The 18,010-nt window shown below is 35.9% G+C and overlaps 1 protein-coding gene across 4 annotated transcripts in view; it reads left to right on the top strand.

The window, feature by feature from the left end:
- Window positions 1-18,010, top strand: part of NEBL (nebulette) — a 400,747-nt gene that overhangs the window by 306,668 nt on the left and 76,069 nt on the right. The window contains exons 6-10 of one of the 4 annotated variants that reach the window (XM_032167547.2): window positions 345-446; window positions 1,417-1,518; window positions 10,370-10,483; window positions 11,864-11,968; window positions 17,596-17,700. The exons of the other annotated variants lie outside the window; for them this stretch is intronic. Coding sequence (XP_032023438.1) covers window positions 345-446; window positions 1,417-1,518; window positions 10,370-10,483; window positions 11,864-11,968; window positions 17,596-17,700 — 528 coding nt within the window. The remainder of the gene's footprint in view (window positions 1-344; window positions 447-1,416; window positions 1,519-10,369; window positions 10,484-11,863; window positions 11,969-17,595; window positions 17,701-18,010) is intronic. 4 annotated transcript variants of the gene reach the window in all.

Raw genomic sequence — 18,010 nt, 5'->3', positions numbered from 1 at the left:
CCAGATAATTTTTGTGTTTTTAGTAGAGATGGGGTTTCACCATGTTGGCCAGGCTGGTCTCAAACTCCTGACCTCAAGTGATCCGCCCACCTAGGCCTCCCAGAGTTCTGGGATTACAGACGTGAGCCACTGTGCCTGGCCCAAATATGTTAATATCAGTGAGACATAGGTATAGTATAAAGAGTTAATATAGCTATACAAATAGATGCACAAAAAGCCAACTTAAGGTCAGCAGGCTCTCTAAGCTGTTATTATGAGAATAAATAATGTTATGAACACTAAGACTAGTAGCTATGTGAAATTACTAATTTATTTATTTTTTAACCAAAACTGTCTCTGATTAGATTTCTTATAGGAAAGACGTGCAGGACACCCACACATACAGTGCAGAGCTCGACCGACCGGACATCAAGATGGCAACCCAGATCTCTAAGATCATAAGCAATGTAACTTCTCTTTCTAAACCTTGAACAGAAATGATTTCTTACTTTTGTAGGAGGCAAAGCATAGCTTCAGTGGTTGGACGGTTCATTTGATTAGTGTAACTAATAAATATAAATGAATACATCTCAATTTCCCCCGCTAATTATCTAATTTATTATGTTAATTATTTGGGTATATGCAGAAACAGACCAAACTCAAATTGGCTGTGGTTAGTGTCATCATACTTTTAGAGAAATAAATACTATTTAGGTATAAGTTGACATTCAGGTGTCTCAGCCTGAAAGTCAAGGTTATCAGTAATGTGGTCCCATATAATCTCCCCCCTCACCCTGCTCCAAAGACTCTTGTTTGGCCTTGTTTCCATATTGCTGCTGTTCATTGTGTAGATTCTCTTCCACCAACACTTACCTTTGTCCACTTCCTACATGGCATAACTGTTTCTTATCTTCTCTAAGGTGCCCACTTTAGTTAATAGCATTTTATTTAAACATGCTGAAAACCCTGGTTGAAAATGATGATTTAGCTTGAACCAAAAATTTTCATAACATGGGCTAAATTCACCCTAAAATCAATCATTACTGTATTCAACTGCATGTCAGTCAAGTATGGCCAGAACAGTTCCTGAGAATAGACGAAACTATAAAAGCTACCTATATGGAGAGTACAGGGTCTCAGTTCCCCAGAAAATTTCCTTAATATTTTGTTTTAGTATTTATATATAATTACAAAGATGATGATGACTGAACACTTAGCCTCAAAATTAGTAATTATTTTACTGCAAAAGGTTGAGTTTGTTCATGTAAGCACAGGATAAAATCAATTTCTGCTTTAGCAGTCAACATTTTAGTGTTTGATGTGTTGTAAGGAATATTAATGACATGAAGGTCTGTTATTTTTTTTTTTGGCTAATGTCAATGTAGTTCATCACTGGAGGGTAGAAATATTTAACGTTGTCTTATTTATTCATTTTAGGCAGAGTACAAGAAAGGACGAGGAATAATGAATAAAGAGCCCGCTGTAATTGGAAGACCAGATTTTGAACATGCCATGGAAGCTTCTAAACTTTCTAGTCAAGTAAGGCTTTAGTGATGATTCCACAATGACTTTATTCAGATATTTTCTTTCTAGCAGCACAGGAAAATATTTCGTTTTAGATAATATCTTTAATTGCAAGGATAAACAGAGATAATGTTTCTGAACCCATTTCAGATGGGCTTGCAATCATTATGAATTTCAGTAAAGGAAAAAAAAAATTAAGTCTAATTTTAAGCATAAAACAAAGTTTTCTTTTCTCCAGGCATAAATCTGAACATTTTTCGATGTCTCTAGCCATGTTGTCACATTTCCCTGGATTTCCAGAAGTCATTAATAGTCATACTGAATAACTGTGTTTTAATCTACACACACACACACACACACACACACACACACACACACACACAGTTTTTAACTTAGTAATAAAAATATTAATTTTCCCAATTTTCAAGTGCTTTTGTTTAATCACAAAATTTAAAAAGGGAAATGAAAATGAAGAAAACTTTGAAGTCTTATCAAAGAGCATAAAATAAGATCTGAAAAAGTATAAAGGCATTTTATGCTTGTGGCTGAAAGTTTCAATAGATAAAGATGTCAGTTCTTTCAGAATTATATAAATGTCATGCAACTTCTATTAGAGTCCAACAGCGTTTTTTTTTTTTAAATATGGATAAAATGATCTTAAAGTTTTTGTGGAAAGAAGATACCAGTGAATAGCCTTTAAAAGTAAGAAAATGAAGACCAGTGAAGGGGAACTTAAGTTGCGAGTTACTGTAAGTTAATAGAAAACCACAGAAATTAAATCAATATGGGATTGGTGTAGTGAGAGATTAAATAATCAGTAGGATAGAATAGGGAGTCCTGAAATAGATTCCAGTATGTATAAGAATTTAATATATGATAAAAGTGTCGATTCAAGTCGGTGGGGAGAAGTTGGATTAGCTAATAAAGGTGCTGACATAACACACCGTCCGTCATGGGAAGAGCAAAATTGGACCCAAATCTTAAACCATATACAAAAATGAATTCCAGGTGGATTAAAAATGTGAATGCAAACATAAAATAATTTTAAAATCTTCAAAGAAAATCCAGGAGACTCTATATACCACACAAGGATAACAGAGTTGTTCTTAAGCAAGACCAGAAATCCAGAAGCTATGATAGGTAGGCACATTAACTACGTAAAAATGACAAACTCTCTGAATGAAAAAGGTAACGTTTGTAGAGTCAACAATAATGCTAACAAACAGTAATTTTTTCACATTTATAGTGCTTTTGACTTTGAAAATACTCATTTCTCAAGTTGCAGAAGTCTTACTTGAATTACATTTCAAAGTAGAGAGATGTAAATGATGAAAGGTATGAAATCTGATTGAAGAGCATAAAATAAGTCCTGAACAAATGAAAAGCCATACTATTCTGTTGGTGAAAAGCCTTGATACTAAATATCCTAAAAATGTTAATTCTTTCAAAGTTAATGTTAAAAGCTCCATGCAATTCCAATTGGAATCCAAAAATATAAAGGGTTTAAAAATTTAAATGAAATGAAAAACTTGAATAAATTAAATAATTCACAGTTTATACAGAGAAGGATGTGTCTGAGAATAGTTTTTTAAAATGTAAAAAAAGAGAAGTGGTCTTCAAATATTTGGAAAAGTACTTCTAATGCATTTGATGAGAACATTTTACTATTTTAAATATAAAATATCTATAATATATAAACATTCTTTAAAAGGATTTATTTTTACATATAGTTTAAGATTTGGGTCCAATGTTGTTCTTACCATGAATGAAAAAGATTAACAGCCCAGTAGAAAAAGGGGTAAGTGAAATGAATAGACAATTCACAGAAGAGCAAACATAAATGGCCAATAAACAGGCGAAAAGATGCCCAAATTTATTAGTAGAAAGGGAAATACCAACAAAATGAAAGCAAAATGTCTTCTACACCCATTTCCACCCATCACAATGTGTCTTGTTAGTGTGGAGAAGAAAGACGCGTCCTTAGAAAGTTCATGTGTAGGAGGTAAATTTTAGCTAATTTGGATTTAATGGGAGAAGTAAACTCTACTCAAGGGGAAGGCCCCAAATACAGGCTGGGAGTAAGCATGCCAGGGGACAGAAATCTGATGGCAGAGCCTCTGAGCAAGAGGATATAGTCGTGCACATATAAAAAAGATTTTGAGGGGAGTTGAGATATTGTGTGATGATGGATGGGTCAATGTGTATTGATTTTTACTGTAAGCCATTGCTTAGAGAACAGAATAGGAATAATGTGTTCATATATATAATTTTTCCCCATTTTTTTTATCGTGATAAAATATATATAACATAAAATTTACCATCTGAACTCTTTTTAAGTATGTGGTTCAGTGGCATTAAATGCGTTTATAATGTTGTGCTACCCTCACCACCACCATCTCCAGGACTCTCTTCATCCTGTAAAAGTGAAACTCTATACCCGTTAAATAATAACTCCCCAGCGCCCCCTTCCCAGAAAAATGTGTTCTATGAAAAAATAATGATAAAAAGTGATGTCAGAACGCAATTATAGGAAGCATTTTAGGGTTCAATTCCAAAAAGTAAACATCAGAACTACTTTTTGCCATGTTAACTGTAGTCTCTCAGGGAAGAAAGAAGACATCACTGAAGATTTTGAGCAAAGATTGATTGTGAAGAAAATACTTAGGGAAGGTTAACGTGGTGACACTGGGCAGGAAAGTCTGGCTCACAAGTGGTGAACCTCCCAGAAGCCAGCTAGGCTGTGACAATGGTAACCTACACATAAAGTGATCAGTACCTGAATAGACTCTGTGGCAGTAGGAATGAAAATGAAGTGGACTCAACTGCTCTCTGGGAGAGGCAGACATGAGAGATGCCCAAATGCAATTGTGCCTCATAGTAATTGTTTTACAGTTAACGAGGGACTTTCACTTATAAAGCAACGTTATAACTCAGGAGGCTACTGATGTGCAAGAGGTTGGGGACATGTCTGGGTGACACTCTCATTAAAGGGCTGTGACTCTAAGCTCTACATATTCCCAGTAATGCTTGTTGAAGAGACAGGGGATATGGGCATCACTTAAGATTTCCAGCATAGCTCCCTGGCCTCTTACAACTTCACCCTTTTCTGGGGACAAAGATTCGCCATCAGTTACACAGGAGAGAAAGCAAATTCCAGAGAAGCAGTATGGTTTGGTCTAGTGGTTAAGAAAATGTACCCTGGAGCAGGGCTGTACCTGGGTTAAACTCCTGGTTCTGTTGCTTTCTAGCAGAGTGATCTTGGACAAATTGCTTCATTTCTCTATTTTTGTTTCCTCGTCTGTAAAATGGGGATGACAGCAACAGTATTTACTTCTCAGGGTTGCTGTGAAGGTTAAATGAGTTACTGTGAGTAAAACACTTAAAATGGTGCCTGGCCCATAGAAACATGACGTAATTTCATAGGAACAATTTTACTTTAGGTATTCAAAATAGCTTTCTATTCTACATTTTTAGATGAATTCATGCATAGAATGGAGAAGGAATATGAACACTGTCTGTGAGATTCTGGCCTTAAATTCATTCCATCACAATGCTATTTGAGAGCTCTTAGAAGAAAGTTTTGACATTTGAGCTTTATTTTCCATTTCAAATTCAATCCACAAAAATTCCCGCATTTGATCCTTACTTGGCCTTGAAAGCAGATTTTTTTTTCTTCAATCTCAAATTATTTAGCAACTGAGTGATCAGATCCTTAAGCAGATTGTAATTTTTAAGTTACATTATAGCTATCGTGTTTATTTTTTCATGTCATGTAAGATTTTATAAGCTGTATAAAACTCAAGAAAAGGGGAAAGCTGGGAAAATAAATAATAGGAATTCTGGGATGAACTCAGTATATTCCATTTATATTTTCAGGTATATCAATTATAATAGAAACTTGGGCAGCAAGTTTAGTTTCTTATTTTCATTGAGAGCATTAAAGCTTTTAGTTTGCTCCTAAACTAATGCTAAAGGCACATGAATACATAGAAGGCAAATGATTTAGGGATTTAATAAGCAGGGAGATGAGAATGGATAGAATGCAGGGATAAAAAGAGCACCAGAGCACCAGAAGCATTGTAACAGAGAAGGCAATGACAAGGCAATGGTCAAGGTATGTGGGGATAAGACCTGTCTGATGAAAGGATGGGGAAAGAGAGTGAATGGGCAGGATTCTCACCTTTTATCTGTAAATTGAACTCTGTGGGATTTTACCCAGGAAAGGTAATGGGAACACATACCAAACCCTTCTTATATTAACTTCTACAATAGCTTGGCTCCCATAGTTGTAAACTTTGCCTTTTTAAAATTTGCAATGTACATAAAATTATGGCCAGGTTATTTAAAAAAGTCATTAAAAAACTAAAGCAAAAATCTCCTGTGCCAAGATGCAGTGGTGCATATGTATCTCAAATGTAAGTACAGTAACTGTTGAATGCATTGACTTTAAAAAGTCTAAGAATAGTTTATTCATTAGTATATCCATAGATCATCTTGTTACTTGGAATTTGTCTATATGATGAATAGATTCCTTTTTCAGTTTTATAACCTCAAGGAAAAGCTATGTATTTATAATAATTAGCATTGTTCTAAAATTACATTAATACGTTGATAAGAATGGGTTTTAAACCTAAAAATCACATTATAAATTGCCATGAAAATGTAGTAGTGAGCAGTGGCCTTAAATTGCAAGGGGTATTAATTGGTTTGGAGAATCTACCATTCTCCCATCCTGGCAAGCACTCCCTCTGCCAACCTCGTCACACCCAAGTATCAGCTCAAATGTCATGTTCCTGACTCACCAGTTTAAATATTGCACTCCTCCCCTTTATTCTCTGCTCTTCTTTACAGTTCTTCATACAATTTGTAGTAGTTGCATAATATATACGTGTATGTGTGTGTTTTAGAAATCCATTTCACCTCCCACAAGGCAGCTCCATGCAGACAGGGCTCATATGCCTTTGATCCACTATTATGGGAAAACAGATGAGGCTGCCAATAGATGTATAGAGCCTGATTAAGCCAGTATTCTCCGGATCATTAACATACGGTGCAAAGTCAGTAAGACGTTATTTTGCTAGGAAAATAAGAGCAGAGATATTGTATTGTGTAAAATTAAGACTTAAAGATATTATTGATTTTATGATGAGTTCTACGTAAAAATCTGTCCTGTCTCCCTTGACAGCTTTTAGTTTGATTTCATCCAAGATTGCTGGGGATTGATATCTATAGATACGTAGTATTGTGTTATTTGCTTACTTTTCATTTTCAATGATAATTAAGGTACACTTATCAAGCTATTTCTTTGCTAAAATGTGTTTATGTGGCTATGGTGAAACACTTTCATTCAGGGTCTGCTTTTTTGTGCCTTTGCTGGCTTTTTACGAGTCTGAGTCACAGATGATGTCAGTATAAAGTTTTGGGTTCACGTGTTAGACTTCACACACATCCAGGTGCAGTTATGAGGCTCTGGATCCTCATATGAGGATTTGCAGATGTAACTTCTCATTTCTTTATATGAGAAGTTGTGCAGTTATGGGGAGCTACAATGCTGTCACTGTAGCTTAACAGTATCCATGTTTTCTCCAAGTGTGAGCCTCTGAAAATCCTGCTGTCTCTTATAATTCTTTAAAAAACATCTAGGAGTTTGATCCTATATACCTATACAGTATTTTTTTAAAAGGTGCTATTTCCCTAATGTGATTATTAGGCATTGCATGCCTGGATCAAAACATATAACGTACCCCATAAATATAATGCATACACCTACTATGTACCCACAAAGATTAAAAATAAAAAAATTAATTAAAAAAGGTGATAAATATTAGGACCACTAGGCACACTAGTCATAATGTAAATAAAGCCAGTCATATGGAGTAACTTCATTTGTTTCCAGAATAACTATGTAGGTATAAGGAGTAACATTGTGTCTTAAAACCATGGCAAAGTCACTCCAATAGCTGTTCCTCCCTTTCTCAAATGATCTTAAAACTGAAAGGGTTATGCCTTGTTCCATGGTTGGATAACAAGTTGTAGTCAAGGAAAAGCATTTCCTGGATCTCTCAGAAGATGCAAACCTGCATGAGGAGGTAGACACACAGATGTATGAACTCTAGGTTGAAAATACAATAGAATGTTGAGTGTGTCTGTGTAGTTGGCGAGTGAACAAGTCAGATGGTGAGTGATGTGACTCACTTCGACCATTTGGTGATCTTCTTAGTTCATTTTACCTGCATTCCTTACAGAAAGAACGAGGTTAGAAACAATTGAGTGTCAGTGTCTGGTCCATGCATTTTTTTATATAATGTAGTTGTTACTATTGTGGTTCATTAATGAGGGAAACTTGTGTTCTTGTTCCTTAGGCATCCTGAATCAAATCACTCACTGTAGTGAACTTTCAAACAAGATAAATTTCACAATACAATGCTTATTATTACATTTAATATAAATATATGAATAACAGATTGATTATTGTTTCTTAGAAATGTGTAGATGGTCCCTGACTTCTAGTGGTTCAATTTAAGACTGTTTAACCTTACCATGACGTGGAAGTGATACACATTTAGTAGAAACCATACTTCAAGTACCCATATAAGGATTCTGCTTTTCACTTTCATTACAGTATTCAACAAATTATATGAGATGTTCAACTTGTATAAAACAGTCTTGTTATTAGATGATTTTGCCTAGCTGTAGGCTAAGGCAATTGTTCTGAGCATGTTTAAGGTAGGCCAGGCTAAGCTGTGATGTTTGGTAGGTTAGGTGTATATGGTGCATTTTTAACTTACATTTTTAACTTATGGTGGGTTTATTGAGATGCGACCCCATCATAAGTTGAGGAAGGGGTGTCTGTACATTTACTTGGGAGAGCATATGCAAGGTTTAATAACAAAAGAATTTTCAGTTTCATTTTCAAGTACTCTAGTGTAATTATGCTGGAAACCTCAGTTTGCAAAAACGGTATGATGGGCTCTCTGTGTGCAAAGATCATATAACCTACTTTTGCCATTTAGCTAATACAGTGTTAGTGAATCTGGCTGAGTCAGAAGTGTCATTCCAGCAGAAGGCTGTTGAAGAGTCCACCATCTTTGTTGAGTGAATATCCTTTAGGCACTACAAACTTAGGAGAGACGGAACCAGTGACTAAAATATGGTAAAAATATAGCAGAAGGGTGAAGAGGGCGATAAGACTGTGGCCGGGCACGGTGGCTCACGCCTGTAATCCTGGCACTTTGGGAGGCCAAGGTGGGTGGATCACGAGGTCAGGAGATCGAGACCATCCTGGCTAACATGGTGAAACCCTGTCTCTACTAAAAATACAAAAAATTAGCTGGGCGTGGTGGCGAGCACCTGTAGTCCCAGCTATTCGGGATGCTGAGGCAGGAGAATGGCGTGAACCCGGGAGGCAGAGCTTGCAGTGAGCCGAGATTGTGCCATTTCACTCCAGCCTGGGGGACAGAGCGAGACTCTGTCTCAAAAAAGAAAAAAAACAAAGAATAAGATTGTATATATATTTAAGGGAGGACCAGAAGAATGAATCATTGCTTTTGTGCCAGCTACTGTATAAAGTACTGAAGGAAATCTAAATTTATTTCATTTGTAATTTTGTTATTGATTTCAAGACACAAAATAATAAAAAAGTCAGTTTTTCTTTTTTAAAGAAGTCTTGCTGATTACTTAAAATCAATTAGTAAGGTATTGAGAATATCAGAAAGTTGTTATTATCAAATGGAACCAGAACAGAAAATATTCCCTGTAAACCACCTCAAAGTATTTCCCAAATGCTGTATTCCCACCAAGATTTTCTCTAGCTCTCTCTAATAGGTTCCAAACATGTGTCCTGAAGGAGACCATCGCCCTATGCATGCCTAAAATATGTAATGAGAGCCATCATAAATTGCTTTTTAATAAAGCCTTCTGCAAGGCAGAGCCTTTAGATGTATGAATAAAGGTGCATTATCAGAATGTTATTAGAAAACAAAACATTGTAATAATTATAACATCAGAAAAATATTATGAGAGAACAAAACAGCTTACTTTGACCTGTGAAATCAGTACACCCTTCCCTGGCTACAGTAAGTTAAAGGGGGTGTGACTTGTGAGTAGCTAGGGTTTTTTTTTTTTTGTAGTGAACTTGTGTTTATATTCTAATTAGTTATGACACGAATTCTCATATTTCTGTATACATGGAGAAAAATACAGTTCTACCAAATAAGTTGATAATCCCTTTTTGGTTGTTCTAAGAGTCCTTTAAAAGGAGAAAAACAATTTAGAGTGAGTATTGGAGATGGTTTTCCTGCTGAATAAATTGTGGAGTTAAAGCAGAGAAAGTTTTAAATTGACATTAAATTGACCCAGGACATTTCAGAAAATGTAATTCCTAAAACTAAATTTTTGAGCAAATGAAGTATAGGAAATGATGAGAAAAACTGTGGTACACATCATGCTCTTTATTTGGAATAATTCCCTTAGGAAAATTTATATTTAAATTCTGGGGCCTAGAATCTATTTTCTAAATGTGTTAGACCTTAAGACATTTGTGGTCTAGGTTTCTAGCTGATCATAGATTATAGAAATGCAGAAATGAAAACTGACATTTAAAAATCTTAGTATTTTAGTGCATAGTTCTCATTAATAGGAGTTGAGTTCATGCCTAATTGCGTTTGTGATCAATGTAGAAGTAGAGCTTTTTTTATTAAAGATAAAAACTTCTGTGCCTAATTAAGCTTTATAGAAGGCGATGGATACCAGGAATTTACACTTTGCAACCATTCATTTTTAAGGTAGCTTTTATCTACATGAAAATCAAATGTGTTACTTTTAAATGTAATGATACATGTACTATTTATCTTTTCTTTTATGACAGATTAAATACAAAGAAAAATTTGATAATGAAATGAAGGATAAGAAACATCATTACAACCCTCTTGAAACTGCTTCTTTTAGGCAGAATCAGCTTGCTGCCACATTGGCAAGCAATGTAAGTTGTAATTCATAGAAAATTATTTTCAATATCTTTTGATTCTTGTTTTTTCTAGAATTGACTGTGTTGTAATTACTGATACTTAATCAAAATAATGTAGCTTCCAAGTAATTTGTAGTTGAACTGAAGCATATTTTTCTAAAGCTTTTGCTGAGAAAAATATATTATTGTAATTAATTTTTAATGGTTACTGATTACTAATTACTTAATAAGTAGGAATAGTGTTGCAAATGAAGTTATTATATCTGTTCAAGAGTGGAAATAGATGATAGAATTCTGCAGAGAAGTGGTCTATATTACCACAAATTAGTGGTTAGGACAGTAGTTACCTCACGTAATTATGGCTATGAAATTGAGTTTATTGTAAAGTACTGCCTGGTACATGGTAATTTATCATATAAAGAAATTTTTAGAAATTTTACTTTAATGCCTTACAATTTATTTTTTATCCCTTGTGTAAATGCTGTGAAATACTTCCTTATATGATTTGTTTTCATTCCGTGTTTTTAAAAATAATCAAAATTCATTTTACAGGAAATGATGTTTTAAATTCTTGTTAGAATTAGAGCATAAAAACAGCAACATCAAAAAATTGATTACTTTGCTATAGTTGAAAATATTTAGATTTCCTTTTCAAGTATAAAAATTATGTATTATTGATCTGTTGCTTTGTTAGAAATAGAGATGAAATATACTTAAAGGAACCTAGAACGTAGTGCTGAAAGCTAAAGGTTTGGAGTCAGATTGCTTGGATCTAAATCCTGTTTCATCACGTATTACTATGTCTTTGTCTTTCTGTGCCTCGGTTTTCTTATCTATAAAATGGGGCTACTTAAAGTACCTACTTAATAAAGAGGTTATTGTGGAGATTCAATACTTAATACATATAAAGGATTTTAGAAAAGTGGCACATAGTAAGTGTGTGATATGTTTGCTATCAATATTTTATTATAACTGGTATTATATTTTCAAAACGTTGCTTTAAAGAAGTCTGTGGCGATAGGATAGGAAACATCAAAATCCTTAAATCTCCACAAAGCATAATTGAAATACCATAGTAATTTCTAAAGAATAAAGTGGCTATTTTCTTTATTTTTTGAAAGCAGAGTTACTGTGAAAATTAGTTTATTCTGTTAACATTACCCTTCCTGAATATGTAAACAAAAGGAATTATCCACGTATTTTCAAGGCCATATAGAAATAACTTTTTAAAATTCATTCAGTAGTAAATCAGCACCATCTAGTGGCTCCTTGTAAATTCGTCTGTCAATTTACCACTAAATAGTCCTACTTTATAATGTATAAAAAAATGCAATAATGCAAAAGCATAATATTTTCTTCTCCTAGATGGTATTTTGTTGCATGTTATTTTCATAGGTGAAGTACAAGAAAGACATTCAAAATATGCATGATCCAGTTTCAGATCTCCCAAATTTGTTGTTTTTAGACCATGTTTTGAAAGCCAGCAAAATGCTCAGCGGCGTAAGTGGTTTATCTAGTGGCAACCGTAGTTGCCTTGTGGCTCCGAGAAGCCGATATGTCTGCAGTGTTCATGTGCTCACCTGCTTCCTTAGAAGGCCTGTGCCTCACTCCTCCCTCGATAACTAACCCATCGAAAAATAGTCCTCTGCTTGCAGAAGTCCCACCAGAGCTGTCACTTTGCAAAGGAGGTTCTTGCTTGCTCCCCGGTATCTCCTGCATACAACTATACTTAAAAGTGTCTGCACAACGGCCTTTCTATCATTCTTCTTTCCCTTACTTCATCTGTGTTAGATTAAAGCCGCTTGAAGTTCAGGCTCTCAAGTCAGGGATATTTTATTTTATGCAGGCCAGACCAGAGTGTCTTGTATTTAGTACGCCTTCAGTAGCATGAAAAATTATCAGTCTGAACTGTATTTTCTCTGCAAATAATTCCTAACAGCATTTATACTGCATTCACACATTGCTTTTAGTCTTGTCATGGTTTCCATGTTCTCGGTCAAGGCAACCAGAAGAGAAGGGTGAGTTCTTCATGTCTTGATGAAAATACGTGGGTGCGCTGCCCACGTGGTCAGTTCCACGGGACTCTCACTACCCTGAATGCTGTTTCAACCCACAGTACATCAGGACCCTGACTTCGCTAGCTCTCATAACTGACAACCCTAAGTCACATGTGGCTCCATTTTGTACATCTCAGGATGCCCCATGGTGGCAATGAGCTCTTATTTGACCATAAACTATTTCCATACCTATTTTAATAATCACTCTCTCACTCACTCACTCACTTGCTCAAAATTATCATAATTTATTGAATATCTGCTTTGGGCCAGGCATAGATCAGATGCAGAAATATATGTTGGACAAGACATGAGAAAAAATGAAGATAGTTGTCTTCAGTTGATGTGCCTGGACTTAAAAATCTATAGGCAAAACTTGGTTTCCAGACAGTTAAATAATGAGATACAGCTTCAGGTCAATTTTAGAAATAATCTATACTTGGCTTCAGTGTTTTGAAATGTACGTTTATTATTTTGTAAGCCTCCTTTCTGGAATATCACTGCCACTGTCTTCCTTCCTTAATGGTGTGCTTGCAAATAATTCATACAAAGTTTTTGAAAGTTTATTTTTTTCTGGCCGGGCATGGTGTTTCACGCCTGTAATCCCAGTACTTTGGGAGGTGGGTGGATCACTTGAGGTCAGAAGTTCAAGGCTAGCCTGGCCAACATGGTGAAACCCCGTCTCTACTAAAAATACAAAAATTAGCTGGGCGTGGTGGTGGGCGTCTATAATCCCAGCTACTCAGGAGACTGAGGGAGGAGAATCATTTGAACCTGGGAGGTTGCAGTGAGCTGAGATGGCACCAATGTGCTCCAGCCTAGGCAGGAGTAAGACTCTGTCTAATAAATAAATAAATAAATAAATATAATAAAAATAAATTTATTTTTTTCTTTAATCATTGGTCCTTGGATGAAAAGCAGTACATTGGCGTTTCCAGGCTATTGAACAGGGAATGGAGGTTAGAGGAATATTTGGAGGGCCCAGAATTGGCAGTCAGTTCCAGGACACTTACATCATGCTGGCTTGCACTTCAGTGTTCATTCCCACACCTCTTTGTACATTCCTCTGTTCCTTGAGTGTCTCTGTTTCTGCCTTTTTTCTCCACGACTCATAGATATGCTCCTAAAATTGAGATATTTCTATTCCCTGAGCCCCCTGCTTTCTTCACATTCATTCTTTGGCATCCAGTTTTCATAATGGCAGTGGCATTTGCCCTTGACCTTTCTCTAGCCATACTTAGCTTCAATTTCCTAGGGACATGGGGATTCATGTGTAAATAAGCCAATAAAAATATCATGGTGGTAATTTCAACATTTGGTGGCTGGAAGAAAGCGTGCCACTCCTATGCAATATTTCTTTTTCAAGAACGTTGACCTTTATTTTATAATAACAGAGAAAAAAAATCGCAGTCTAATTTAAATTGTTTCTATAATCTCTTCAGCAGAGAAAATGCAGCAAAGTCATACGTTACTTATTTCGTATATCATATATAAAGTTTAGATCTTCATTTAGGTGGTGCTTTTGCCTAGAGGACAGATTTCTTTTTCCCCATAGGCAAATTGTGATTGAGTGACTATTTCATGGGAGAGAAAGACTTAAAAATGTGTTCCTTTTGAAGTGTGTCTGCTTACAAAGTTGTATACATTGTATGCAAGCTGTATACATTTGCTCAACTTTATTGTATATCAGAATGGCCTCCTTTATCTAGCATTTGTGAAGAAACAAAGAATAGCCTACTTTAACATTTTAATGTAAAAATTGGAATTTTGTTGATTTATAAATTAAAAGATTGAATGAGATTGCTCAATAAGAGATATTCTGCCAAAATTATCCATTTGTCATAGTAGCTATTGTTTTAAAGACCCCTAGATGTCTTTAGCAACATCAGAATTACCTTTATTTTAACCCAAACTCTATAGAATGATATGAGTGCCTTAATTAGTGTGTAAAACCATTCTAATTAAAGTTTTGGAGAACATTTTCCCCTGGAAAATGGACCTCTGGTAGTGTTCAGTTTCTTTTATAACTTGACATAAATGAAGAAATATATATTTTGTGTTACTCTGTGTATCTCCCACTAGGAGGCAACAGAGACTGTTATATAAGGAAAGACACGCATTCAAAGTTCTTTTGCAGATCTTAATTCAATTAAGTTTTCCTTGTTTTTTTTTGTTTTTGTTCTCTTAAATAGGAGTTTTTGAAATTCTTTGTAACTAAAATGGATAATTGTGTTGGGAACAATATTTACTGAATTTTTTAGTATATATTCATTATTTTAGATATATTAATATGTATTTGTTGTGGATTTTAACTCAGTAATAGACTATGTTGCAGCTTGTTACATTCATGATTATTTTATAAATACATATTACAAGATAACTTCTAATCAAATTATAAAGTCTATATTATTATCTTTCTTTCCAGATTTTAACTGGTTAAAAAAAAAAAAAAAAAATGACAGAGTCTTACTCTGTCTCCAGGCTGGAGTGCAGTGGCACGATCTCAGCTCACTGCAACCTCCACCTCCCAGGTTCAAGCGATTCTCCTGCCTCAGCCTCCTGAGTAACTGGGACTACTACTACTACTACTACTACTACTACTACTACTACTACTACTACTACTAGGTGCACCCCGCCACTCCCAGTTAATTTTGTATTTTTAGTAGAGATGGGGTTTGACCATGTTGGCCAAGGATGGTCTCGATCTCTTGACCTCGTGATCCGCCTGTCTCTGCCTCCCAAAGTGCTGGGATTGCAGGTGTGAGCCACCGCGCCTAGCCAAAAAAAGGCTTTTTTAAAAAAAGATTAAAGGCGCCAAAATTTATAAATTGTTTCCTTCAATCAAGATGTACTCTGCGGGCTAGGTGCAGTAGCTCCTGTCTGTAATCCCAGTATTTTGGGAGGCCAAGGCAGGAGGATGGCTTGAGGCCAGGAGTTTGAGACCAGCGTGGGCAATATAGTGGGACCCTAGCTCTACAAAAAATAAAGAAATTAGCTAGGCATGGTGACATGCACCTATAGCCCCAGCTACTTGGGAGGCTAAGATGGGAAGATTGCTTGATCCCAGGAGGTCAAGGCTGCAGTGAGCCATGATCCTTGCACTGTGCTCCAGCCTGGGTGACAGAGCAAGACCCTGTCAAAAAAAAAAAAAAAAAAAAAGTACTATATGAACATTTTCATGACCTTGCTGGGGGGTGCTTTCTTCCCTCATTTTATTCTGGTTAGGTTTGGGGGAACATATATTGCAGCTCCCTAATTGACTGGAAGCACTTGAGGCCAGGCCCCCTCTGGGGACTATTGCTTTGTCCCACATGAAAGGGCAGGTCTCTTGTGGCAGGCTACTTGGGCATCTGTTCCATTCCTAGCACTGGACTTTCTTCCTCTTTCACTCTGAAATCCCTGGAGCATCCCCTAAGATCAAAATGCAAATTTCCTTACGGCCAGCTCTTTCCTGCTCCCTTTCAAATACTGTTTTTGGATCCCTCCACTCTATTGCCGTTTTTACTGGCACCTCATTGCCTAATAAGCAACTATCTTTAGCTTCTTAAGTCTCTGTAGTCTTGAGTCTTTAAGAGCTACCATTTACTTCTAAAGGTCTTTTCCAAATAAGGCAAAATAACAAAGTGTCCAATCTCCAATGATAGAAATCATGAAATAATCATTTTAAAAATTTTCTAGTTTATAATTGTTATTGATTCATAATGGTTGTATGTATTTATGCAGTAAATGTAATGTTTTGATACAGGCATACAGTGTGTATTGATCAAATTAGGATAATTGAAGTATCCATCAGTTCAAGCATTTGTCATTTCTTTCTGTTAGGAACATTTAAATTCCACTCTTAAGTTATTTTAAAATGTACAATAAATTATTGTTAACTATGGTCACCCTATTGTGGCATTGAATACTAGATCTTAAACTCATTTTCTCTAGCTGTATTTTTGCACCTCTTAACCATCTCCACTTTATCTCGTCTCCGTACCACTCTTCCCAGCTGCTGGTAACCATCATTCTACTCTGTCTTCATAAGTTCAGCCTCCCAAGTAGCTGGGGCTGTAGGCGCATGTCACCATGCCCAGCTAATTTCTTTATGTTTTGTAGAACTGGGGTCTCACTATTTTAGCTCCCACATATGAGTGAGAACATGTGAAATCTGTTGTTCTGTGCCTGGCTTATTTCACTTAACATAATGACCTCCAGTTCCGTCCATGTTGTTGCAAATGGCAGGATCTTGTTCATTTTTGTGGCTGTATAGTATTCCATTGTGTATATGTACCACATTTTCTTTATTCATTCATCTGTTGATGTATACTTAGGTTGCTAATGAAACAATTGTTGTCATATTGCTGCCTGTTACATTTAGCATCTTTCAGTGGCCAAACTTGGCATCCCTGTTCAATTTGGTCTCTTACAAATTCAACTTTTTGTCTATATGTCCAAATAGTAGCCTTCATCCAATTTTTTCACCTTAAAAACTCAACTGACTGTTCCGAGATTTCTCAGTTTCTCTTCCACGCACCTTTTACCCTTTCCTTTTAGGAAAAATAGTTGAATTATTTCTCTTACATTTTCCTTGTGACCCTCAATCTTCTTCATGGTGGAGTCTTTTTGTATAGGACTTTTTTATTCCTTGCCTCTGGGTTTCTTTTCCTCTGTTCTTTTTGCTTTTCTTTCCTTCTCTTCTTTTGAACAGTATTAAACATATTCCTGTCGTAAGATAAGAGCAAGAAAAATTGCCTTTATTTTGCCCCACTTTACTTATTTCCACGCGTCCCTGCGCTAGCTTTCCGTTGCCACTCCCTGGTGTTGTGAATATCCTTTACATTATGTTTGCGGTGAATTGTCCTCTGCCTGTCTTGCGTGTTTCATATGCTGACCTAGAGCAGGTCTGTCTTGCATTGTCTGTGTATCTCAGTGTCAGAAACCTCCTACCTGCCAGCCAACTGCAGATGGGGACTTGGCAACAGCTTTGCAGCTCTTGGTGGCTTGTATTGTGCAGTTTGCATTTCTAAGTATTGATTGCTCTAATCAGTCTCTTTGATTCTAAATTTATTTTCACATTCTGTATTTTAGCGAGAATATAAAAAGCTCTTTGAGGAAAACAAAGGAATGTATCATTTTGATGCAGATGCTGTGGAACATCTGCACCATAAAGGCAATGCCATCCTCCAAAGTCAGGTACGCACTTGCTGGCACCTACTCTCCCTGCCAGGAACCCATAACCATCCTGAGGCCCGCTGCTCACTGCCGTGCATCTTAACTGAGAATGTACATTTGCAGAAAAGAATAAATCCTGAGAATATTAGCATCACTTTTGAAAATCTCAAACACTATTTGCTATGTATGTATTGGGGTCAGGGGAGCTTGAACCATATTTCAATCTAAAGGCATTTTGTAAAATAACCATTACTTCACATAATTAAAAAGTTACAAGATAGGAACTAATTAAACTATGGTCAAACCACATGATGATTTAAATTTTTCTAGT

This window comes from Hylobates moloch, unplaced genomic scaffold, assembly GCF_009828535.3.
Source record: "Hylobates moloch isolate HMO894 unplaced genomic scaffold, HMol_V3 SCAFFOLD_2, whole genome shotgun sequence".
NCBI classification, from domain to species: domain Eukaryota; kingdom Metazoa; phylum Chordata; class Mammalia; order Primates; family Hylobatidae; genus Hylobates; species Hylobates moloch.
Note: the sequence above shows the minus strand (reverse complement) of the source record. Positions and strands in the feature narration are given on the sequence as shown.